Raw genomic sequence first — 27,335 nt, 5'->3', positions numbered from 1 at the left:
AGATCATTCTTGTCCTTCTTATATTTGCATGCTTACAAAGTAGTCCAAAAATTTACAAAAAAACCAAAACCCATTTGTTTTAGTGTTTCTTCTAACATGATCTCATAGGGATTTTTCCATTCTCATAGTCATTCTTATAGTCTTTTTCTGCACCTATTTTGGGTTAATTTCATCATTATCAGATGAGTATATATACTCATTTGGGATATATCTGTATAGGAGATTTTGAGTAAGATCCTACCAAAATGTTACAAATGTTTTCCTACTTGTACGGAGAACACCTTGCTTGATACATCACAAGATATCATTAGCATTTGTCACGCTGTCATCCTATTACTCACCAATCTATTCAGATTTATCCTTTTCTTTGACACATACAATTGATGTAGTTTACACATATGGGCTCAGATTCTCATTAATCCCGAAGTATATATCTTTGTGCTTTGTATTATTAAATTAAATCTAATTTCCATTGGATTAGTCCACAAGTTCATCCAATTCTTCCACTTATTGATGAGGTCTTTCCAACTTGGTAATACTTCCCGCTTTGTATCACCTGCATGTCTCAGAGCACCCATTTATTTCCTGCATGAAGATCTCTAATGAAAATATTAAACACACCTACACCAAGAATAATGACTGAGGAAAATCACTGTCTAATGTTTAAATAAAAAGAAAGAAAGAAAGGCATTTTATTAAGGTATTTAATTTTATTTCTTCTCACTGTGAGAGACCATATCTCAAACTGGTTGTCTCAAAGCTTGTTAGCTGAGGTCCGGCAAGACTGAACTCCACAACTGTGAGGAGATAAGGAGACAACAGCTGCCTGACACCAGCTTTCTGCCAGGGGCAAGGGGAGGCCTTGCCCTTGTGAGGAAGGTGCCTAGACAGGGAAGATCACCGCTTTCCATGCAGTGATCACAGGAGGAATGCAATACATGTCATTGTCTGGGAAAAAAAACCCTTGAACACCCGGTAAAAGACTGTGCCACCAAAAAATTAAGCAATGATCCGGAGACCCTCACCACCAACGTGAATGGAGACTGTGGACCAACGGGATGCTGCTGGATCCATGGTGGTGACTATCTCCTGCAACTCTGTCCCAACTGCTTGCTAGGTTTCCTTCTTTCCTATCTTTCCCTCTCTTTCCTATAGCTATTTTCTTACCACAACACATGAATGTTTTGTTTATATAAATGCACAATACATTTCCTTGGTTAGCAGCATTTTACCTTGCTTGTGTTTTAGTCTCACTCCGGGTATAACAAAGAATCTCCCCGGCTCAGGTCTCCCCGGACTGGAACATTAAATTGGTGTCACAGGGGTGAGGTCTCCCCTTGCCCCTGGCTGAAAGCTGGTGTCAGGCAGATGTTGGCTCCTCATCTCTTCACAATTCTCAAGTTCAGTCTTGCAGAAGCTCAGCTAACAAACTTTGAGACAACCAGTTTGAGGTATGGTCTTTCACACCGACTTTTCCAATTAGAAAATTTCATTGTTTCTTAATCACATTACTTGTTACTTTGAGAATTTTACTGAGATTATAATATAGTAAATATCTGCAATTTCATGCAGGTTAAAGAAAAGAAGATGTAAGAAAGGAAGACATTGGAACTTTGTCAAAACCTGAATTTAAATTCTAACTAAATACATACCTGGTTTAATGATTACTTTTGACCTGAATTGAACATAACTGCTAGAAGTTTTGAAAGTTGAGCATGGCATCTGATTAAATATCAGAAAGGCTTTATGCCTGACCTTAACCGGAATTATCTTTGCTTAGTCAACTAGTTTCTTTTTTTTCTAATGCTATTACAAAAATGCTGAATTAACAGCTGAAGCCTTCTTGATCTTGCTCTGTGATGGCCAGTACAGGTTCTCTTTACCACTGTGATTATTTAAAAAAAAAAAAAAATACCTAAAGGGAACATTTTTAAATCAGATGGAAAGAGAGAGGAAGTTTCAGTGTGTTGGTTAATTCTGTACTTTTTGTCTTTATTGAGACTGCCAACAAAGATGTTAAATTAAAGGTGAGCAGTTATGTGAAGATTTATTCTCTATAACCTAGTTTCAAAACACAATTCATTTGACATAGGCTCCCTTATAGCAAGCTGAGAGTAATATAATGTCTTTCAAATATTATTGGCTAGCATCTCCTTCCCACTCACAACTCAGTTTACACCGGTAGGGGTTCTTCTTAATTTGTTATTAAGTTCCTGAGACCTGAAGTCCCTTTTCCTACTCTGTCCTTTCCTCTACACAGTGCTACGGTTTCTTGAAAAGTTTTTCTTTGAGAATTCATAGCAGACTGTTGTGGTTTAACCCCCGCCAGTAATTAAATGCCACGCAGCCACTCACTCACTCCCCCCAACACCCATGGGAGTGGAAAGGAGAATCAGAAAGCAATGTAAAACTAGAGGGTTGAGATAAGAACAGTTTAACAACTGAGGTAAAATAAAACCAAAAGAACAATAATAATAATAACAGCAGTTATAATGAAAAGAAAAAAAAGGAGAGGAATGAAATTCAAGGAGAAGAGAGAAAATAAAAGTAATAACGAACAATACAACACCTCACCCCCACTGACCCCTGACCAATGTCCAGCCAGTCCCTGAGCAGTGATCGGCAGCCCTGGTCAACCCCCCAGGTTTATACTGAGCATGATGTCCCATGGTATGGAATACCTCTTTGGTTAGTCCATGTCAGCCAGCCTGGCTGTGTTCCCTCCCAGTTTCTTGTGCCCCTCCATCCCTCATACTAGCAAGGCCTGAGAAACCAAAAAGTCCCCAACCAAACTGCCCCCACACCAAATTCAAACCACAGCACTGCACTAGCCACCAAGAATAAAATTAACTCTGTTCCAGCCAAAACCAGGACAAATACACAGGCAGAAGGAGAAGACATCAAGCAGTGTGTTTATTTTATGGGTTTTGCCTATCTTTTATATGAAATAGGCAAAATCCTGACCACATGTAAACACTGGTAGAGAGTTTTGTTTTAGGTGGATCTAGAAGCACTACCAGAAGCATTGATTATGAAACCCATTGCTGCAATCTAATTTTGCAACCCAAACAGTGAGAGTACCCAGTACATCTTAACCTTTTAGAAATTAAGAGGTTGTATAATCAAATAGATTTATCAAAGGAGGAAAGAAGTGAAGGGGAATGAAGAGAGAAATAACAGAAAAAGGTGAAGGAGTATGGGCATAACAGAAGTCTATAAAATCATGTGACAAGTCATTTATTTTTCAGGCTACCAACATGGCTAACCTACATATTACTGATGGACTACCACTGCTAACTGACCTTTAAATTGTATGCTAATATTACACTTTATATCTATTTTAGAGCTAGGAGAGAGTTAAATCTATTTGCTTGAAGACTATATTTTATATTTTTAGTCTCCTGTGTTCAATTACATTTGCTGAAGTGCACTGAGTTTAATAATTCATACTTAACAGCTCTCTGATGAACACACTCCATTATAAAGAAGATGTCCTGTTTCCAAGCTGGTTAAAGTTGCATCTTTTTACTCTAACATCACATAATCTTGCACATAGGCACTCTTCTGCCTGTTGCCAGTAAGTAGCACATGTCTCTAGGTCCTTGGACAATATGTATAAAACCCACCAAATTTGTTCTCTGTCTTGTAATGTAAAGGTCGGTAGGATATTACTTGCAGAAAAATCATAAAAAAAACATGAATAGGATATTTCAGGAGCCATTAGAGTTTTGTCCTAAGCGCAGCTAGATTGTTGTTCTTCTAAACACAAGTTATTCTAATTTTACACTTCAACTCACTTTGAGTGTCAAAAGTTTAGATTCTTTTAAAAAAATACAGTAAAAAGAGAAGCTTTATTACTGATTTACTGTATGGTTCTTCACACAGCAGGTGGAGAAAGAAGGCATAGCAACTGAAAAACTAATTATACGTGCTAAAACACTTCATTGTGAACTACCAAGGATTCCCAAGAAAAATCACGGAGACTTTCTCAAGAACTTAGCTTATGCAGTTTTAATGGGAATTGTGCAGACAAAGTTCCATGCAATGCTTCAGTTATTTGTAGATAAAAGACTGGTACAATCTCTTTCACTATAATAACAAAATATAAAAATATGAAAGTTATATATAACCTTTTTTTTTTCTCTTATAACTAGATTTCCTAAGGTAGAAAGTCTTGTCACATTTCAATGTCTAAAAAGTGTTGTGCTCAGATCTCTGGTCTCCATGGAATTTAGAAGATGAGGGAACAGTTCTGATCCTGGCCCTTGGAGGTGTTTAACAGCCACACTGACATTGATCACATTTCTAAATACCTTTGAAGATCTGAACCTGGCCTCATTCACTGAAAGACACATTGTTCTCTGGGTCAATTCACTGCTGCTCTAGTACAAAATTATTGCCACTCTGTTGCACAAATTCTGAGCTACTGGGTGACAAATAAAATATCTGCTGTAGTTACAAAAAGTCTCCTTTGAGCTGTTTGAACTCTTACGTCTTCTGTTTCCCTGACTTTTTTTTTCATTTAAATATGTTCAAAGCAAACAGTGGAACACATTCTGTGAGATGCCATTTACTTTAGAAACAATATTGGTATCAGAGTATTGGCATCCTTTTTAATTCACTCAGCAAAAATTTGAGCAGTCCAGCTTTGTTGACCTGAATCTTGATAACTTATTCACAGAGAATACTTTTGGACAGTATGCTCACCTTTAAAATTAATAATGTATCAGTTGCTTTATACCATTTCCATCCACCATCGGACTGCAGAGGTAAAACGAAAGAGCAAAATCTGTTTAGTTTTTGAAGTTGATGATAGCTTACCTGAGCTGCCTCCACTTTGGTTTCCTAACAAACAGAGCAGTGATTCCTGATGCACGCGGCAGTAAACTTTAGAGACACTATTCAATGAGGTAGTCTGTTCAAGACCATTAGCTTTTCCAACACATTGTTTTGCCAATACATCTTACTAGTGAGGGGGCCTTTAATTTCTTATTTCCAAAGGGAGGACATTTTTTTAAATTTACAAAACCATTGAGGCTTTTTATGATTGAATGGCAAGAAGGATGAATTAATTTTCCTTCCTCAGATGGAGCTTCTATATCAATAAAGATTATATTTATTAATCTCATATTAGTTAAACCATAAGGTTTACAAAGATATATATTTTACTTTAAGAAGGGATTTTAATAAGCTTCAGCTGTCAAAGTAAATTCACTGAGGAGAATATACATTCTCAAAACCTTTCCTGCTTACTTGCAATATGGCTTGCTCTGTATTAAAACATTAAGTACTTGTCTTTACCTACTTGTATGCTCAACAGAATGATATGAAGCTTTCTTTTACCTCAGAACAAAGTATATTAGCCCTCCAATATGTTTATAGGCCACTGTTTCATTGTAGATTTGAGAGAACACTTACTTCAAAGATAGAATAAATAAGCAAATTAATTCAATCTCTTTCTTTGTCTGAAACTGTATGGAACACAAGATATATGAAATGAAAATATTGGCAACCTTTTCCTTTTTTCTACAATACTGGTTGTAGAAAACCTCTGGTATGATATCATATTGCATTCATATGCCTTCCTGATGCCAAATTATTTTCAGGAGTGCTCATTGTCTCTTGATGCTCCCTTGCCGTCCCATATACAACACTGAAATTGCATTGTTGCTGTCATTGGGTCAGGAATGGTTTACTCCAGACTTATGCCAGGACTGAATTCTACCTACGAGTATACGTCATTTCATTTTAGAAAAGAAAACAAACAAACAAACACTTATTACGTAGATGTTACCATACTTTTTTCATCCTCCAAAACTGAAAACAGTCTGTTCCTCTGCAGGCCTTTATATAAAAAGATGACAAAGACAGATGAATCAGTCACAAAGCAGATCAGTGACAAATATGGGTAGATAACTTGATATTCTGATTCCAAGGCCAACAGTGTCTCTTTTCAGCAGCATCATTAGCAGTAGTAGTAAGAGTAACAGTAGTATTGCTATTTTGTTTAGAAGGCCTAATCATCATCTGTGACCAATTGTATGAAGCACCATAGAGAGCATTCAAAACTACAAAACTTTCCTCTAGGAAATAGCAACTATAGATAAAGATGAGCAGTGGATGTATACAGGAAAGGATGAAGAATGAGACAGCAAGACATTATCATTCAGCATGGTGTCTGCTTATCATGTCTTAACTATACTGTGAGAACAGACTCCAGACTGCCAGTCAGCCACAGCTTTGGTATGCATTTGCTTTACCTCTTCATGAATGCAAATTTACCAGAAGACAACAGAAATCTTTTCAGTTCCTGACTTAGTGTTTTTTGTAGTACACAAAGGCCAAACTAAAGTAAGACAACTCTTAACAGAAATGACAATAATTGTCTAAATGAAACTGAGTAGAATGCATGCTATTGAAAGATGTTCTTGTCTTGCTTTCCATTGTAGTAAGCTTGATTTACATACATATTCACCACAGGGTTTAAATTCTAAAAGCTTCCCCTTCCTGTCTTCTTTGTTATATCTACCTGTTTCCAGAAGGACAAGAAGTCTGGATTGTTGGTTACCTCTGTTTGTTTCCGAGGAATGTGGGTTTTGAATGTTGAAATAACCATGCATTCCACAGTAGCTATTTGAATTAAAATCTCTTCATGAAAGTGCTTTGTGCATAAGCCAAGATGGTCTGCATTAATCTTTGAGTCCAAATGAAATATATTGACCTGTGTTAAGTCTAGTAAAAACCTATGTCATATATAATATATTAATCTATTTCTCATGATAAACTGTTACTAAGTATCAGGTTTTCATATTATTTTGTTATCATATAATAACTTACTCTGAAAGACATATAATTCTACCTCAAAGCTAGTTTGTCAAGGTCATGTAAAAAGAGTAGGAAACTATTAGATCTTTTTCCTAATTCTCAAGCTTTGACTTTGACACTGTCTTGGTCTCCATTCACTTTCTACATATTACTATAAAAGATCCTAAATGTGTACCCCAAAAAGCAAAATTACAGAGGAGGAAAAGCTTTAGTGTCCCATACTATCTTTGAGGGGACAGAGGATGGAGAGAAGAGAAAGGGGGAGACAAAATGTTCATCTTTTCACTAACCTGTTTTAAAGAAATTATTTTTTACAGTGCTTGAATCTTCACGTTGTCCTTGGAAGCAAATATACTGCACTTTTTCATTGCTGTGGTTGTTTTCTATGTGTTACAGTCAAACTTTACTAGAAACTGAAGGGGAAAAGAAATACATCCATCCAGAAACAGTAACTGTATCAACAGGTTGTATGTCTTATGAGAGCTCCATTCATGTGTTCCTCACACATACACTAGGAAAACAATATTTTGAGGAATATCAAATTTCTTATCAAGCTTATCACTTAGATATTTAATGTCTCTCCTTAATGGTTCTTTATTTATATTTGAATAAGGAGATGAGACCAGGGCAAGTACTGTAGGCTGCTGGAAGATATTGTTCCACAGGATTGAAATATTATTAGCTCAGAGAAAATTGTATTCCAGTAGCATCTCTTAAAATGTTATTTTTCACATCATTAGGTCATGTATGTAGCAATAAAAACACCAGGAAAAGCTTGGTACTTTTAATATCTATGTCTTTTTTTTTTTTACTTGAGCCCTTTTCTATGTTAATAAAATATCAAGGAACAGTGAGAGAACTGATTCCAAAACAAGACTATGATTCATTTGGATTGCATCTACAGTCATGGAAGTCAGTAAAGCTACAGACGGTCACTCACTCCGAGGAAAAGTATAATAATTTGATTTTTATAGATCAGAAATTCTGTATGTTTTTAATTTTAGGGAGAAAGGGGTTTGGTTTGGTTTGTTTTTTTCTCCAGCCAGTATTTCACTATCAGTACTTCATGGTGTAAACTTTTTCTAACACTGTCTGTATTTAGCATGTGCACACAAAAGATCTTTGTGAGCAAGGGTACTGTTTGTAGAAGAGGTTGTGTAAAAAGAAAGCATATCCAGCTCAAAGCAACAACTTCTTGTCTTGATGTTCTAAGTGGTCATTTATTGGTTTCCCTAACAATGTAGAAATCTTGACATGTCTTGAAAGCCATAGGGACATCTGCCAAGTACTTCAACATGATCAGGATTTCACCCAGCATTTTTTAAGTGCATCAGTAAATACTTTTTCCTACATGTAATTTCAACAGTGTGATAATAATAAAAGATGTTTTGATCATTAAGGAAATATAAGGACATTAAAATTCAGACTGACCATTCTTATCAGACTTGAATGGTATAATGTGGCTTGAATGTCTGGCTGGATATCACACTTACCCTAACTTATGAGTAGTTAGTCTCAATGAGAGGAAAAGCTATCAATGTATTAGGGAGTACTAAGGCAAAGCAATTTAAATTAAATAAATAAACAAATAAAAAAAATAAAACACTGCGTTAAAAGTTAGTGCACATATGGGCATTCTGTTCTTGTAATGTTTTACTTTTGTAACGTATCCTTCTTTTTCTGTGCATCAAGACCGTGATATAAATTACAAAGATGAAACTGATCTACAGGTAACAAATCTTGACAGTTCTAAAATTTTATTTTGGTAAATGTGTAGCAATTGCTAATTGTAGCACCAAAAAATGACAGTGTATTTTGAAGCCATGAGATTAGACCCATGTAATGATTTGAATGGTTAATGGCAGCCTAACCAAAGTGTTTGTGAGCTTGTGTTTAGAGAAAGTGACAGATTAGTTTCACTGCAGTCTGTTGATGCTATGTTTTGCTTTTTCTCCATAGCTTCTTGATATCAAAGAGAAGGAACATCTCAGGACTTTCTTTTGTGCTATTAACAGAAAAGAAAAAGGTGAGTTTGAAGTCAAAACTGAGGAAAAGTCAGGACATACCTGGCTGATATGATTTTGACCAAAGAAAAAGAAAACTTAAACATCCAAAGAAAAAAGTCAACTCATTCAAATGTAAACTTTTCACCAAGAACACCAGTTTTAACAAAAACAACAACAACAAAACCAACCAAAAAACAAACAAAAAACGAAACACACACACACACACACACAAAAAAAAAAAAAACCAACAAAAAACAAAACCAACAACCAAAAAACCCACCCAACAACTTCACAGGTTCCAGGTAACATGACCTAGGAGTCAAGACATCATCAGACAGGAATGATTGAATCAAATGACCTAGTAAATAGCCTTTTAGCCTTTGTGAGGAGGAGACAAAGATCTAATTCCCTACTGTGTCTAACTTGACTCAACAGGATTTTGCTTTGATGTACAATGAAAAGAAATTCTGACCTTAGCAGAGATGCTGGGAGTAGAAGAAAAAAATACAATCCTTGACTTTTTTCTAGTTCAGCTTGCTGCTATGATGAATAACAGGTTTATGACCTTAGTTAATCAACCAAATGTTAAACTCCATTAAACTTTATGCCATTTCTAGGAATATGAATTCCAATACGGTACTATTTTATTATAAAAAAGCCTAAAGCTTTAAAACATTGTAGAAATAGTAGTTTGTGCAACAGTTTTAACAGCTTCTAAAGCATTTTGGGTCAAATATGAAAATTATTTGATCTTATTGTGGAGGCAGTTTTAAAAGTTTTGTCTAAGTTTAAACTATCTTTTTCCACTTCAGATATTAATAGGGATAGGTAAAGTTTTTGAAAGTAGGGTTAAGTTTTTCTGATACTTTCTGGTTAAATAAAGTGTTTTAAAATAAATGGTGTGTGGGTGGAATGTTTAAATATACATATAATTTTAGGAAATGTTCACATATGAGATAAGAGAATAAGCATGTATATGATATATACCACTGTGACTTCAAATCAGATTTTCTTCTGACTTCCAAGAAATTCCTAGGCTGTTTTCTGCTTTCATTATGTTTGATTATACGTAATGATTCCATGACAATCTTGGGTCATGTAACGCTTAGGTAAATCAAGGGTTTTTTTCAACCAATATATTTCTGTCTGCCATTGTATGGTATGTTTTCACAGATATTACGTATCACATTGAAAGACATTTTTTTCTCTTTTGTGAGAAATAATAAATGATAATCACAAAGCAAGTATAGAATTAATATGTGGAATTTTTTTTTTTTCATTCTCTTTGTCTAGGAAATAAATTATTCCTGTTGTGTGCTGTGATTCTCCTAGTTCAAAGAACCTAAGTATAGGTACATATCCCTAAAAAACTTTTCAGTAAACAATATAACACATTTTTAACTACATTGATACTGAGCAGAGAAAGAATTCTTGGTGTGGGAGAAACAGTGCTGGGGTTTGAATATATGTTAGGATATATCTGGAAAAGTAGATATATATCTAGGAAACATAGTGATGCCATAGTTAAGACTGCAACTTGTAGACCTCTGATTATCTTGTAGACATTCCTTTTTCTGTCAAATAAATAAAAAGAAATTTCTATCTTTTGCAACTCACTCTTAGTGTCACAGACCAATAAAAATATACTTGACCCCATCTAAATATCACTAATGAGTTAAATACAATGTTGTCTCAGATAAGTATTGGTATACATAGATTCTAAAGTAGAGAAAATTTCTACATATAGAAAAATACAAGCAGCCACATGACAGGCTGCAACCAAGAATTTAATAATAGATTTGGTATAAGTAATTGTGTTAGCCTTTCAACTATTTAATGATCTTAAAAGTCAATGTAATTTTAAGCTTTATGGTATATTTATTTCATTTTCAGAAGGACAAACTATTACTTTTCTTTATATCATACAAGAGTACTTGTCCATAAAAATAAGATGCTGCCATTTTATATTTCATAACATGCTTTCATCCAAAATCTCTAAAAAGAAAATAAGACAGGAAATATTTTGCTGTTGATGCATTCCAGCACCTGAAGAGTAAGTAGGGTAAAGGAAAATCCCTATGAATCTGCCTCCCTTTTCAAAACAGCAATGAAAACAACAAATAAAAAGGAAGCACACACACCCTTAATTCTTATGGAACAGGAGAGGTTTTGGTTGGTATCCTCAAATGTAATGAGTTCTGCAGTGATTGAATTAACCCAGCCATCAGAACTAGTAGGCTTAGGCAGGCCTGTGCTACCTCTTAGTGAGTATATCATTTAGTAGAGTAAGTACATTAAGTCTATTCCTTTGAATAAAAAATATAAGTCAGCATGTCCACAGTTTAACTCTGCTGAGTTCAGTAGACTTTGCACTGGTCAAGGCAGAGTAAGGAATCTTGCCATAAATCTTCTTCAAATGGGTAAACTTTATATTTATTTTTTAGCAACATTCTTAAAAACATACATTTTTCAATATATATGTATTTTATACATATATAAATATATATATTCAAAATATATAGATTACTAAAGGGGCTAAAACTCTGAAGCCTCATCTTGTTTGATCCTATATTGCCTTACAGTGCAGGGGGAAGGCGGGGGGATCTCAATTTAAAATAAGCCTGTTCAGTTGCCATATCATGGAAGGAAAGAGGTGTTGATATTTCATTATAAGATGGGAGTAGTTGCAATGTTTGACATACTATTTAAAGAGTAATTGTGATCTTTAGTTAGATACTTGAGCTCTTCAGACAGTTAAATAAAAAAATAAAATGGGAAGTCTTTTTAAAAGGCCTTTCTAATTCATTTGCTCAAATAATTTCACAAACTTTCCAGGACAGAGAGTATATCTCTTATATTTTACACTGTTTTTAGTCAGTAGAATATACTTTATGACATCAGATAATGCAATATAATTAACTAAGATATAAATAACTCAAAGAAAGACTATGAATCAGATTACAAGTTGTGAAAGCCTACAATCATGGTGACTTATGGAAAGCATTATATACTATGTATATTATGCTAGTACATATCTTATGAATACCATATGTATATACTATAGTAACATGTCATCAAACACAAGGGATTTCCACCTTTCATTCTTACTGCAATAATATAATCAGTAGGTAAGCATATATAATGTAACAACAAATTTAATCTATTATTTTAGAACTGGGCAACACAAAACATATATATGCAAGATTTTTTTATGGCATTAGAGTAAAACATATTTATTTCCATAGAAAACACACCAAAAAACCCCCCAAACCCTAACATAGTTTCATAACAGGGGAACTTTTTGGTTTTTTACAGATATAGAAGGTGAAAAAACAAGGGAATTGTGTTGTTTACTCTAAACCACATTTAAATCTCCTTTAAATGTTATGTGCTAAAATCAGTATTTTTGACATCTTAATCCAGATGCATAAATTATCTTCCCGCAAACAAGAGATTAATAAAAAGCTGTTCTCTCAGCACCTTGCTGATTTAATACCTGCTTAACTCCTACAGCATATCTCAATCTCATGAAACTGCATACACATGGTTCATTTTCTTTTTTTTTTTTTTTTTAATTTTTTTATTGAAAATCTTACATGTATGACTAAAAGTCATGGGCAATATCTTCCAGTTCTATTACAAAAATCTGTCAGATAGATATATATATATACCTATATATATATATATTTAATACAACTAGAAGCAAATCTACTGAATGAAACAATGATTGTCTACTAAATTGTAACTCAAATCTGTTGCAGATGAATAATATTATTTTGTTTTCTCTGATGGAGCTGAAGGCCACTTTCACATAATTAATTCATAATGCTGGGCTGCAAAGGTTACAAAGCCTTAAAGATAATTTCCCACCTCCCAGCCTGGTGTCACCCATACATTAGGATTTTAGTACAAGGATCCTTCTTTCAGAAAGAAGCACTTTTAGAGTGAGCATCATCCTTTATGGCGTACCTTCTATTCACAAACACAGTCCTGCAAACAAGTCTGTATGCTGCTCAATAATTGCAGGCAAGTCAAGTCATTTCAAATTAGGTACAAGGAAAAAAAAGCTTGTAGGAGCAGAATCTAACTTAGGAACTCATCTACAGATTATCTGAAACAAAACAAACTGAAATAATACTTAAAACACTATTTAACTTGAATATATGTTGTATTATTTAGTAATAAATCATGAAAGATGAAGTATAAATATTGTCAGAATCATAAAAAAGTTGTCTTATTCTAAGAAATCCTACTTCAAAATCACACAGTATTTTAACCAACAGCAGTTGTCCTTCTGTTTTGGCACTCCTGAACCAGTATAGAAATTATGTGTAGTGAGTTAACACCTTTGGGGAAAAATATTTATGTGCAGCAGTATCTAAAGATGATTTCTGGAGTTAACAGCATTACATTGCTTAACATAAGAAAGAAATTGAAAAAGAGTCTTTTACTGTGATTCACCAGCAGCAAAAGACAAGGGGAAGGAGGAAAAATAAGGTGTTTACAGTCTTTGAAGCATATAGCATGTTTAACCTTGAAAATTAAATCTTGCATTAAAGACACTCCCAGCTACCTCTGTAGTCTTCTTTCCAAAAATTCAATGTACAAATATTTTCTTTAAATGTCTCAGACTCTGTAATGGCTCAGAAGAGCAACTGCATGTCCTTGGAGCTGCTCTCCTTTTTGAGATGAATGGCAGGTGAGATTGCTTTACTGTAATTTCTCCATTTCCATGCTTCATTTCCTACGTTTATCTGAGACTGGAGAAAAATCAGCATGTTCTGACAAGACTAATACCATGAGGCAGTAAAATGGATCTGAATTTAGTGGAGATTGGAGCTCCAAAATAAATATAACACTTTATGTCAAATAATAAAAAAGGATAAATTCTCCTGTACAAATCAGAAGAGATAATAAAAAATAGCAAATAGATAGCAACATCTTTTCTATACCTACATGGGCATCACAAAACTTTTCAACCACAAGAGTACCCCTCCATATTTCTTATTTCATGTGGTTTGCAAACTACTTTGTTAAGTTGATGACAAACATTGTGGAAGTTTTTAGTACAAACAGCAATTTCTTTCATAAACCTACCCAGAAAATTACAGAGGCTTCTAATTAAAAAGCTCTGAGAACAAACAGGGAGAAGCAAAAAAATGATCTGCTGGGCTTCTGTCTGTTTTCATATCTGCCCTGCTTTTGGCTTAGCAAGCTGCATGCAACACAGTAAAGAAAATTTGTTAAAAGGCTCTTTCATCTGTAAATACTATATATTGTAATGTTGTATTGAATGCTATATTTTATTTGTAAATTTGTTTCTTCTTACACTTCTCTCATACCAGAGACTCTGTTCTAGGTATAGCAATACTGCAAAGGCATCTACAGAGTATCATTGGCTCATTGAGGTCACAGTGCATAACATACTCTTGAAAGTTGAGTTGCCTCTGCAGGTATTTGAGAGTTGCTATCTATTTGAATCTGGCTGAGCATTTTCTTTTATCAAAAATGCCACCTAATGCTCATATTCTGTGTGGTCAGTGCAGTCCCTAGGACATGTCTAATGACGATATGCTCCACCAAGGCAAAAAAACCTAAAAGGTTAAAAATGGAGAAATATTTACAACTTTCTTCAGTCTGTAAGGTTGAGTTTTCTGTTTTAGTATTCTTCAGTGCATTTTCGAGAAAGGTTCCAAGGCTATGAGTATAAGCAGTCTGGTCCAGTCCCATACATATCCGCAAGCCTTTTAAAACGAGGACCCCAATCACTGAGGTAATCGTAGTTCTGATCAGAGTTTGAGCTGATCGAATCTAAAGAACTGAGTGACTCTGCCACCGAGCCATTCCCCTCAAATGCATATGTCTGCAGGGAGTCATAGGGTGGTGCGCAGGGGTCCACATCAGCTTCTTTTAGTCTTTCCCAGATAAATTCCCTAAAAATGACATTATCTGGGATGCTTTTAAAAGTTGGTCTGCTCAAGAACTGAATCTCAGGTGTTACATCCCTTCTGGTCTTGGTGTCTCGGATGATGTTGAGGTTTCTCAAGGCAGCCATGTCAAAAGCCTCAGTGTCTTCTTCTCCACCCCCCTCATCATCATACCTGACAATGTTCTCTCTGATATCTCTCTCTTCATCAAAAATGAGGGGCTCTTTTTTCCTTCGCCTCATGGTGACAATCAGCAAGACAAGAACTAGAACACAGAAAGACTGGAGTTTTAGCAATGCTAAAGTTTCCTCATATTTTTCCTAGTGGTGGAAATACTCATTAATTTATATGGCAAAGACCCAAGGAAACAGCAGGCAATTTAAACACTTAGATTTGAAACCTAGCAGGTTCTGAAACAGCTTTTAAATCATATGCTTGTTAGACATTAAAGAATCTATTTCCAAAACCATTCTGGATTAACATCTTCATCTCTAGTTCTATATCCTATGCTGTCCACTAAACATAAATTTTAGGATTGGTTCAGTGTGACTATGACAATCTCATAGCCATGAAATAAAGAAAAAGACCTTTTCCTGAACTCTTAATTGCCCAAGTGATAAAAGCACATTCATAAAGTAACTGAATAGAATTTAACAACCATGGTTTGGGAAGTGACTGAATTAAAGTATATGGCCAATCTCTGCTGAAAAAGAAAAAAAATTTAAAACATCATAGATTGTAGAACACTGAATTGTTAAGCAATGTGTAAAATAAGCCTGTCTTAGTTCATGGATTAAAAGTACCTCTCTATAAGACCTCACTTTCCTATAAAGTGTAAAGTACTGTATTTAAAGTTTATGAATTATATCTAATGAGAACTGCTAGGGCTAGAGTTTATTGGATCACCCAGTGCTAGAAATGTAATTATTTTTAAAATTTTGATCTTTAAAGTTTCTTTCAGCTTGAAAGCTAATACTAAACTGCAGTGACAGGCAAAGGAACTGGGAGAAACTAACTTAAGCCTTCTCTTGTTCAAATACACTTTTGGTAGAGAAACATCATTGCTGACAAACAAAATATGGAACCAGTAATATGAACATTGCATCCATCTGTGGGACATGATGGAGCGTGAATCATCCTCCTAGAAAATGATTAATACTATATTGTAGCATCTGGATAACATTTGCTGAGTTAATGATACTCCTAGAAAATAGCAGGCATTGCTATGACTAAAAATAACAGTAGGTTGAAAAGTGTCATTCCACCTTAATCTCTTCTGATTTTATGTTTATTTTTAATCATAAGAATATGTGATTATGTGAATGAATATGTCTAAGGTTTACAATCTTTACTTACAGTACTTTGATATGCCAACTAAATATAGAAACATCTGGAAAAGCAAAAGCTGATACAGATAAAATTAAGCTTGAGCTTCCTTACATCATCTCAGAAGTGGCCTCCATAAATTGTATGAGGCAGAACTACCATTCTTGAAAACCCTTCTTTTCATGGAGGAATTTTTAAAAGCAGTATCAATCTAGTCATCATGATGCATGATTTAATATTGGGATCTCTTGTTCAGAACAATCCAGTCATTCAGAGACTGTACATGCAGAAAACTGTATCATTCATCTACAGACATTATGGTACTATTTGAAATTGGCTAAAGCAGAAAATTACTTTAAAGGTGGACTTTCTGCCATTTTTTCTTTGGAGCCATGCATGTCTAAAAATAAAACTGGAACAACTTCAAAAATTTTTTAAACATTTTGACAAATATATCAGTCAATATTTTTTCCACTTTTTTTCAGTAGCAACCAGGCACACATCTAATGATCCATCTACTAACAGATGCCTTGTGACTCTATATTACTGCAGCATCAGCATCACTCTCTCACTTTTTTGTCCCTGGTGTCTCCCTGATACATGCTTTATGTATTGAATTCAGAAGCCACTAGTATGGGGCATTTTACTGTGAACAACATTTACACAAGCAGTTTGACAATACAAGATTTTGACCTTTAAAGTGGCTTCTGAGAAATTTCAAAACATTCTGATATTTTTATAATACAAATTGAGCAGTAAATTGTACACCAGAGAACATAAAATTGTCATCATAGAGACAATTGCACTCAATGTTTTCACTTATAAAAGATATTTTCAAGTGAAAGACAAATTATCTTGCTGACAGTACAAATATACATTGAAGCCAAGATTGCTATTGACATAACTTTTCAATTATTTTTTTTTTAAATTTACTGCCACAATTTTTAGTGTACTGTAAGCTAGCCACTAATAATTTCCTTTACTCAAGTGCAAATGCATTTTCATATCACTGTCCCTCTTAACATACGTAATTTTGAAAATTAAGTACCTGGTAATAAGTGAAAAATATGAATCTTAGTAGGCAGGTCCGCCTAAAGGTACAATAAAAACCAAGATAGAATGAATGTTTTATACAGTGTTCCTTGTACATCTCACACTTGCTTGAAGCCAAGAAAAATATGGAGTCTTTCTAAAGGTTAAATATTTTAGCATTTAGCTGGCTTTATGAGATTATTAATTTCTAGCTTTTCCAACAGCCATGAACAAAAAAAAAATAACCTCTAAATAACAAACCTTTAGCTGCATTGCAGGAACTGCAGAGATGAATACAAGCCCCAAAACAATTTCACTCATACCTAAATCAAGATTTTAAAGCTTTTCCACCTCTCATTCACTGATGGCAGGTTTTTTCCCTACATTTATCACAAAATCAAACATTATGTCAGAAATCAGTGACTGGTTGAACATCTAGAAAACCTAATTTTATGCTTTTTAGAGAAGAAGTAATACAATGGAAAAGCTTTAGAGACATATATATTGCACATCGAGGACACTAGTTTGGCTCCATAGTGGTACACTGAATTCATGCTAAAGAGATTAAATGGACTGAATTCATGCTAAAGAGATTAAATGGCAATAATAATTTCATATGTGATTTAACAAATAAATAAACCAATTTATATTGGAAGTAACTAATTATAAAGACTAAATAACCAGAACTAATAAAAATAGATCTAAACTAACCTTTTTGTTGTAATTTACCTGAATTGTTAGAAATGTTGGCTTTGTTTAACAGGTACACTAGCCAAGAGAAGATGTCGTTTGTATTTATATTAGCTGTGGTAATACATAGTTTTATCCTTGTGTCAGTATAGATGTAATGGTAATATCAATAGTTTCAGCTCACCTAAAACAGTCTTTAAAAAAACACCTTTGAATACAAGAGCAGATTTTTGCTTTGCCATTTAGCAGTGTGCTTTATGGAATTATTATGATATTTCTATTTTGGTATGGTCTGGTAAAAAGTCAGGCTCAGTTCACCTGAGCATATTTCTCTCTTGTAGTATTAATCTTTCATTTTGTACTCAAGGCAACTGCAACACAATTGTAAGGAAGCTATAAAAGCCCTGAGACAACCTGAAGGAGCCTACATGCAGAGCTAGACAGTAAGGGACAGAGCTAAATCACAAGCATTATCGTGCCATGTATATGCTACACCCTTAAGCCTGGCATTTACTATAGCAACAAGCCACATCAGCTGCAAGCAAATTCACACATTGGTTTATACCTTAGGTGTGTCATAATTCATAAAGCTGAAGACTGGAGATCCTCAGCCATCTAAGCAGCACACTAATAACCTATTACACCTTGTTACCAAGTTATACCTTGTAGTTGCCAGTACAGTCAGATGAGATTTGGGGATTACCGAGTCCAAGCCTCAGGCAACCTGCATTTAGTTCCCAGTTAAAAAGCCTTATATATAACTGTTGTTTAATCAGTTTGGACTGATATTTGCAAAGTGACTGCAACCTTTAAATGCCCATACTGCGTGACCCTAATAGGCTCTGTAGCTTTCAGAAAACAGCTTCTGCATTGCATACTCAACCACCTTTTAAAAGACTTTATTTAGATACCCCCACATTAAAACAGTTATAAATTTATCACTTGACCAAAACGAACATATGTATACTGCATAATCACATTCTGTATATATTTTACCTATTTAGAGAACAAAATCCTTATGAATAGGACTCTTTCTTCTTGTTTAAAAATCATACAATTATGTGTGCTGTTTTAATTGGGTTCTCATAGGTATTGTGGTATCTGATAACAAATTCCTCATCTTTCAACTGAAAAAATAATAATTTAAATCTGAATTTTGAAGTTTATTCAATGTATAATTAACTTGTAAACTCTAGTACCACACTAATAGGAGGCTTTCTTTAGTGTTTCTAAGAAAGTGAGTGGTATTAATAGTTTATATTCAGAAGTATGGAAGATAAAATAATGAAAAAGCACTTTGTCAACCTAGCTTTCTGTTGTTTCAATACAAAGATCCTTAAACCCTCAAATACAATTGGGTTATCTACAGGTGAACATTCTTTTTGTGTGTGATTTTATGTACACATTTTGTGCTAAAGACTTGTTACAAAAGCAATTATTGTGTCTGGAAGATGCTAACTGGAAAACCAATTACCTTGAACAAAATTACCATGTAATTTTCAGAAGAGTTTAAAAATTTCTATTTCCTTCTCTAAAATTACGTACAGTCTAAAATGAATATAAAGTAGTTTTTCATATGTTTTTTAGGGAATAAATTGCAGCACTATTTTGAGGTCTGTGGGTTTGTTTGGTTTTTTTTATAATTATAAAATTGTTTTGAGTAATTAAGAAAGTACTGGAATTTTCTTGTGGAATAAAATTTAGAATTTAATCTCCATCAGTCAATATGAGAAGGGAAAAAGATTTTGGTAAAATGTTTTAAATTTAAGGATTATTTTAGTGTGAAAGAATAGTCTACCCCATGTTATAGCCAATTATAAAGAATTAGTACCATGTACTAACATTCTCAGTATCAGTGAAAACTTATCTAAAACTGACTGGTTGCTTAAGTAAAAATCACTAAGAAATCCCAGTGATACAATCTGATCTTGGTCAAGACAAATGGCTATTTATTAGATCAAGAGATGTATGGGGCAAGAACAAATATCAAAGTACTAAACTGAAGAATGTAAGAGCTTGTTGACAAGTCAATATACTAGTGCCAGAACACGTGTATCCATGACATTTATTCAAATCGTATGCCTCTTCTGCTTTACAACTGCCACTCACATTGAAATGGCATTGATGAATGTGACCAGATTTACACTATGTGTTAACCTTGAGTCAGAAAAAAAAAAGAAAAATTGATCCAGTAGCCTGTGTCCTCTTTTCATTGATAAACTCTCACACAAACAGGTGCATCCCTTGGTCCCAGCCCTGGAACCACTCACCATCAGCTGAAGCTTATTTTTTATGCTGTACTCATGGATCTTCAGGATTTTTTCTCAGGAACAAATGTGAAAAGAAAAAGGGGGAAAGGAGAAAGTAAATTCCTGGCAGGACTACCATTCAGCTGATCCCAGAAGATGTTTTCTAGGAACAAATAAGAGAAGAAAGCCTTTGGGACCAAATAAGCAACAACACTTGAGTGGTGTTTTACAGGGCAGCAGTGGTGTTTAGGCACCTCTTCCTTGTGAAGACTGGCACCTGACTGGGAACAAAAGAGCAGCAAGATACAGTACCAAAATGCAGGACTCAAAGCCAGGATTAACATATAAACACAGCCTAAACTGTGCCTGCAGCTTTGAACTGTACCCAAAAGGAACAGTTTTGATTTGAAATGATGACAGCACATACAAATGTCTATTTAGAAAAACAATGGTGATGCATTCAGATGGCTTAGTTTGGAAGTCCAATTCTTTGACAAATAAAATCAATTATAAGGTGGTTATACACAAGATTCCTCTTCAGTGCATAGCTCATCATTCAAAAAATATATTCAGAGATTTTATCTTTAATTCTTTGCCAAATACATGCTCTGTACCTTCTAAAAATGATCGGAATAAAGGAGAGTTCTTGAATGAGAGATTACCACCTTTGAATGAAGGGGCAGGCACCTGAGGAGGACTATAAGGATGTTGTTAGGTTATGCAGGGAGAAGATTAGAAAGGTGAATGCCCAGCTATTACTCAGGCTGGCCAGCAGAACAAGGGAAGTGATTGTCCCCCCGTACTTGGCACTGGTGAGGCTGCACCTCAAATACAGTTTGGGCACCTCACTACAAGAAAAACATTGAGGTGCTGGAGCATGTCCAGAGAAGGGCAAAGAAGCTGGTGAATTGTCTGGAGCACAAGTCTTATGAGAAGCAGGTGAGGGAAATGGGGTTGTTTAGTCTGGAGAAGAGGAGACTCAAGGGGGACCTTATTGCTCTCTACAGCTACCTGAAATGAGGTTGTAGGCAGGTGGGGGCAGGTTTCTTTCCCCAAGTAACTAGTGACAGGACAAGAGGAAACAGTCTCCAGTTGTGCCAGGGCAGGTTTAGATTGGATATTAGGAAAAAATTCTTCACTGAAAGGGTGGTCAAACATTAGAACAGGCTGCCCAGGGACATGGTAGAATCACCATCCCTGGAAGCATTCAAAAAATATGTAGATGTGGTGCTTAGGGACACGGTTTAATGGTAGACTTGGCAGTGCTTGGTTAAGGGTTGGACTTGATCTTAAAGGTCTTTTCCAACCTAAATGATTCTATGATTCTACGAATCTATGATTTATTGGTTGTATTTGAACCCTAGTGTAGTGATTAGATTAAGAATGTTATTGCCTTGTAATATGCTGTGTCTCCAACCAATGCTCTCTTTTAAAACATATGCAACCTATTTAAGAAAAGCTCATTCCCAGTCCAGGCTGTGTTCTGTCTATGGTAGCTCCTTATGTAACCTCCAGAAACTTTCTTTTTATATATAACAGTAATCATGACATTTCAATTTGGGATGAAGTGAATTGCTACAGTTACAGAACTTTTCTTGTCTAAGTACATTGGACCAAAGTTTTAAATAGGTGTTTTTCCATTGATGCCAATGCCAGTTCATATGCGAGAATCTTTTGCATATCCTTTTGAGCTCTGTCATTAGGATTATGTCCCACTAAAGTTCATTTGTTTGTATAAATGGCCTAGAAATGCTACTAGATAAATGATATTTAGAAAATGTTAATTAAAACTTTTGGCAATGATTCGCATCTATTTCTCCTTAAACTTTGGCCTAACCATGTGTTGAGTGAGTTTAAACAATATTATGGTGTTAGGGGGTTTTGTCACAAAGATGGAAAACTCTGGAAATGGCACCTCCCATACATAGCTACTGAGTAAATCAGCTAGGTTCATTGCAGAGGTAGTGATTTTTCTTACTCCGTAACAATAATGTAAGGGCATTTCCTTTTTTGAGTCCTTTGGAAATGTTTTTAGCAGAAGGGACATTTCCTTCTAATGGTTTACGGCAAGGTGAATCAAAGTCAATAAGAAGAGATATATATACATTGTTGAAATACAGCCATGAATAGAAGTGTGGACAAAAGTCTCTTGATTAGACCTATTCAAATTACTTAGATATCTAACAGTGACATATAAATTATTACTGGGATTATACCAACCTGAGGAGACTACAGTCTTCTCCTTTCCCTTAGACTGATACATACAGGCAGGGAATCAAAAAATCTCTCCATTGATAACAATACCCAAGAAAATTCTTCTGTGCTGAATCTGTACCCTTGTTAATGTGAGCTTTCTGACAATAAGCAAAACTGCACTTTTGCTCACCTGCATCCTTTATCTTTACTCCTCGATTTAGGCCTTCACTACTCCCATGTAGTCATTTTGTTCAAGGACTAGGCATGAGATGAGAAATGCTAACCAAACTAACATGTTGACACTATTCCACTGTTTTCCACTGTCTTTTATCTAGTTGCAGTTTCACTGCACAACATAAAATCCAGCTGCACTACCAGTTGCAGAAGTAACAAAAGATCATTCTATAGATTTCAATTAAATATGTTTACTATCAATAAGCTAAATCTGTTGCATTTTTTTAATGTCTTTTTTATGCAAATCAATAAATATTCAGAAATAGTTATATCTCTGAAAAAAAATCACACGCTGATACTGGTTATATGGTGAGTATGCTAAACCAAATACTTCCACAAAGCACACTATCACACACACCGCCCCCCTGCCCTTTCTTTTACTAGTATATATTGAATGGAAAATAAAGGTAACAGGAAGAAGACATACCTAGAAGTGTCAAGACACAAGCCAATATTGCTATCAGGGCTCCAGTGCTAAGTCCTGCAGGTAAGATATAAGCTTCTGCATTGCATGTCTGAGCAATACCATCTGCATCACAGTCACAGACTCTGATGGTGAGAGTATTAGTGCTACTAAGTGAAGGTGATCCACTGTCCACAATGAATATTGGCAAGTAGAAAACAGACTGTTCCTGTCTTCGGAACCCATTTCTTCTGGTTAATACTGTTGCAGTGTTATCTAGAAAAAGGAAAAAAAAGATGGAAATATAAAATAATTACCTTTCTCAAACACAAGCCCTATAATACAGTCTTTCACTTAAAAGACTTTATAAACACATTTATGTTATTTCAACAGGTTTATCTTTTGTGGTCATATATTTTTGAAGCTGCAAAGATAGGATCAGCTGAGAAATGATAACCAACTAAACAAAAAGATTCCTATTTTTCATGAAAGGATATTTCAAAATTGGAGGTCTATTTGGTTTTAGTTATGTTCACAGTTTCACACTCTTGATAGATAGTTGAAGATGAGATCACTACAAAAAAAGAAAAGAAATTGCCCTTCAGTGATCAGATTAAGTATCTATATACCTGTTTCAGGTCTAATTTCCAAGTATCTATTTCAGTTATCTAGAGATATAGGTATCATATTAATGGAAGGGATGAACATATTAATAGGAAAATAAGTTTTGAACACGAGTGAAATATTTTTTAATGCAAAAAGAAAAGCCAGACAGGTTGCTGTACAAATACAGTAATTGCACATGTAACAAAGACATGCACTTCTTTTCAGCCTCATCTGAGAGTGAAGATGACTAATATAATCAGTCTAAAATGTGTGGTTTGATGCTGCTCTGAGTTGAGTGAATAGAAAGTCCATGTGTTCCAGAAAATATGTGCAGAAACTCACGGTGTTCAATACAGGTTGACACCTAGAACGTATAGAAAATGTTGGTTGTTCAGTCTATCTATCTACTTATCCATCTATTTATCTATCTATTAATAGACAGATATATTGATAGTCCTGTGAAGTTATCTTATTGTGTCATCTATTATGGCCTATCTGGCAAAATATGCAAACACTTCATATAGCATCATACGGATATGCATAAAATTAAACATTGAAGGAGGCAACTGCGGCTGCCTGTATCTTATAACTCCTTTTATTTTAATGGCATTGCAAAAGTCTATTATTACTTTTCCTAAACTTTAAGTTATCTGGAAGAGGGCCTGTCTTCTCATTAAATAATTTACAGTACTTGTAACAATGTCAGATTTCTGAACAGAGTTTTATTCTAATGCATTTTTATTATTTTGATCATTATTATTATTATCTTTAGATTCAGACTGCAAGCTGCTCATATGAAGAAAATTAAGCACACCAGTAAGTACATGCAGGGTAAGGCAGTGAATAGCTGTGTGAGAGAACTTTATTAGGTCATATGTTATACTTGGTGAATGTTGTTCAAAGTCTGTCGGTACAAACAGTGTCCTTTAGTCCACTATATGTCTGTCTTTCTTGTTTTATTAATAAGGATGACTTTGCAGCGCTGGTTTAGTGCTGATCCATAAAAAAGCAATGCAAGAGTAACATTGTGTCTATTTAGTTCTGTTTGCTTCAGCTAATAACTAAACTGACTGATACATGCCCAGCTGCCTTACTATGCAGTACAACTAATAAGAACACTAATTACAAGCATGTTCTCAGATACTTTGACTAATAGAAATGTGATGCCAATGGGAGTCTTTGCATAAGTCTTTGGGGAAATAGTCATAAGAAGTCTGTGCAAATATTGTAGGCACTTCCCATTAATAAAAGCATTCTTCAATGGACGGTACACTTACTGAAAAGCTGTGTTTTTCTTAATTAAAAAAAAAAAAAAAAAAGTCCTTTCGATTTACTGTGCACTTGTTTTTCATGTCCTGAGTTATATTAATAGAACAGGTATTCTTGGACATTTTTCAGTCACTGAACCAAGGTACAATCTAATTTAGATAAAAAACTATAAATACAAATAAAAATGTGAGACGAGTGACTTCTGGGCAGAGAAAAAAAAAAAGAACAAAAAAACCAAAGAAAGATTGGAAGCTTCTCTGTTTGGCTCAAGGTTTTAAAAGATTTAAACAGTTTGATTCCTTTGACCAATAATCGACAGATAAAATTATTTTGTAGGCTGATTGTAATTTTATTTATGTCCTTACCAGAATAGACATTTATGTAGGTCATAATCAGCATGATATATTCAAAAAGAAAGGTGTTAGTGGTGAATATTAATCCAAACAAAATGTTCTTACCTTTGTTGTCTTGCAGTGTAAAATTGTGGTTATTTGCTGCCTCTGCTGTTAAACTGAAGGAGAACCGATGGCCATTTGGTGGGTCATCTTTATCAACTGCACTGATTTTCTGGATCACCTGTTTTGAGGTATATTGTGATTTCGTTGATTAGAATGGTAAGAAGCACAATTATATGTGCATTGTATAAACCCTCTATTACTTACCAAAGTATCAACACTCGATTGAGTCCTGCCCATACTATGTTTTGGTTTTCTAATCTCCTAAGCACATACAGACATTATTAAAAACAAATGTGACTCAACTCTTTACTTTCCCTGTATCAACTTTATTGGCCAAAAGCAACCATCTGCAAGTCCTGTCATTCACCACAGTTAGGAGCATAAACTCCGTAATAGTGGAAGAAGTGTATCTTCAGTATGGCCCTTTAGATAGTTAACAGTGACTGCAATCAATGTAGTAAACCTTTGCAAGGAAACAATTATGCTTTTGGGCATTTTAATTCTTCTTTTTTAACATAATGAAAAATAAAAAGCCAAGTCATGAGTGTATTAATATTTGCTAGGATTTATTTTTTATTATCATTGTTTTTCCAACTTTATTTTCTAAAATTCTCTGAAAATCTACCTCTAAAACCAGTGTCAGCATTGCTTAAAATCCATGAAGAACAAATACTCAGAGCTAACAGTTCTGATGATCACAAGGAAAACAAACAGCTACTCCAATAAAAGCATGTATATTCTGTGTTTCTCATGAACACAAGCTAATGATAATAGTGTTTTCTGTTAAGGATTTAAATTATGGTATGGTTCTGAAATGTGCAATAAACAACTCTGCCACAGGAAGGATAATATTCTGGGAGAAGGCACAAAAGTGCAATGTCTCCCATGGAACATGTGGTATCTATGTGAATGAAACGTCTAGTAGTTTTCTGGGAGACAGAAGAGAGCATGAGAAAAAATACATATTTTTGAGATATTACAGTGTAGAGAGGATAAGTTCAAATATGAGAGACACCAAGGATAAACAACACCAGATAATCTTAGTTGACTCTAGGACTACTTGGAAGACATTTGGGGAGTTAAAAACACTGGGGAATACGCTAGGAATACATGTCCCTTGTGAAATTGTGGACTTATGGCTAGGGACTTATGGCTTAGCCCACGCTAAGGGAAATAAAAGTGTGTACTCATTTTAGGAACGGTAGGCCTTCAGTCCCAGAATAACCTCCATGTTATGACTTCCCACTTCCCAGCAAAATTAGGAGGGAGTACATATTCTTAATGTTATTCAGAATTAGGTGAGTTTAGCAAAATGTGTCTGTTATATCAGTAAGAAAGCCAGAGATTTTAACAGTACCTTCAACTAGTAATTTTTACACCTCAGTCTTTCTCTTCAGATGTATGGTGAAGATGTTAGGGTTTGATTACTATTTGCTTGTCCTCTACATCAAAGCATCAATTTTACTGCCATAAGCCAATTCTATTTTATCTTAAAGCTGGCAGGCTTTCATAAGAAATAGCTGCCTATCTGATAAAAATAAACATTAAAAAATAAATGAAGCCATACCTGACCAGGTTGAGCATTTTCACAGACAGTTGTCTCATACTCCATGGCAAACTCAGGGGCATTATCGTTGATGTCAAGTATAGTGATAGCTACATAGCCTCTCCCAGTCTGTGCAGGGTTCGCTATAGGAAAAGGAGCCAAAAAAACAGTCAAGAAGAGCTCCTTGCAAGTTATTCTTTGGGCCAGTATGTTTTTAATTTGCATTCTACTTTTGCATATGCATGTCAAATGAACTACAGTCCCTCCTAGAAGGACAAAGAAAGCTCTTGTCTTGATCTTCTGGGCCTAGTGGAAACAATGTTTATGTTTTCCAGCCGCTTCAGTTAAACTAAGATTTTACTCTCAGGGATAAACCAAAAATCTGACTCACTAATCACAGCATTGAACCACATCATATGGAAGGGTAAGAGCAGGATGATATAAAACCATTGCCAAGGGGTATAACTAGCCAGAATAGCACCATTCATGTCAGGAACAGCCCAGTTATTATGGGTTAAATACATTTTTGTTGCAATTCAGATTGATCAGACTATTAAGAAGTTTAAAA

General features: G+C 34.8%; 1 protein-coding gene across 3 annotated transcripts in view; it reads right to left on the bottom strand.

Annotated features, from left to right (window-relative positions):
* Nucleotides 1–11,375: 11,375 nt before the first annotated feature.
* LOC119145232 (cadherin-7) overlaps nucleotides 11,376–27,335 on the bottom strand; it is an 84,928-nt gene continuing 68,968 nt past the window's right edge. For 2 of the 3 annotated variants that reach the window (XM_037381512.1, XM_037381511.1), the window contains exons 9-12: nucleotides 26,789–26,910; nucleotides 25,222–25,339; nucleotides 22,913–23,164; nucleotides 11,376–15,023 (exon numbers count right to left, since the gene is read on the bottom strand). In XM_037381512.1, coding sequence (XP_037237409.1) covers nucleotides 14,530–15,023; nucleotides 22,913–23,164; nucleotides 25,222–25,339; nucleotides 26,789–26,910 — 986 coding nt within the window. In that variant the 3' untranslated portion in view covers nucleotides 11,376–14,529. Of the gene's footprint in view, nucleotides 15,024–20,076; nucleotides 20,219–22,912; nucleotides 23,165–25,221; nucleotides 25,340–26,788; nucleotides 26,911–27,335 lie in introns of all 3 variants that reach the window. The other variant, XM_037381513.1, reaches the window with a different exon arrangement.

Source organism: Falco rusticolus, chromosome 3 (genome assembly GCF_015220075.1).
Source record: "Falco rusticolus isolate bFalRus1 chromosome 3, bFalRus1.pri, whole genome shotgun sequence".
Classification (NCBI taxonomy): Eukaryota; Metazoa; Chordata; class Aves; order Falconiformes; family Falconidae; genus Falco; species Falco rusticolus.
The sequence above is the reverse complement of the archived record's forward strand: the minus strand, read 5'-3'. Positions and strand labels throughout refer to the sequence as shown.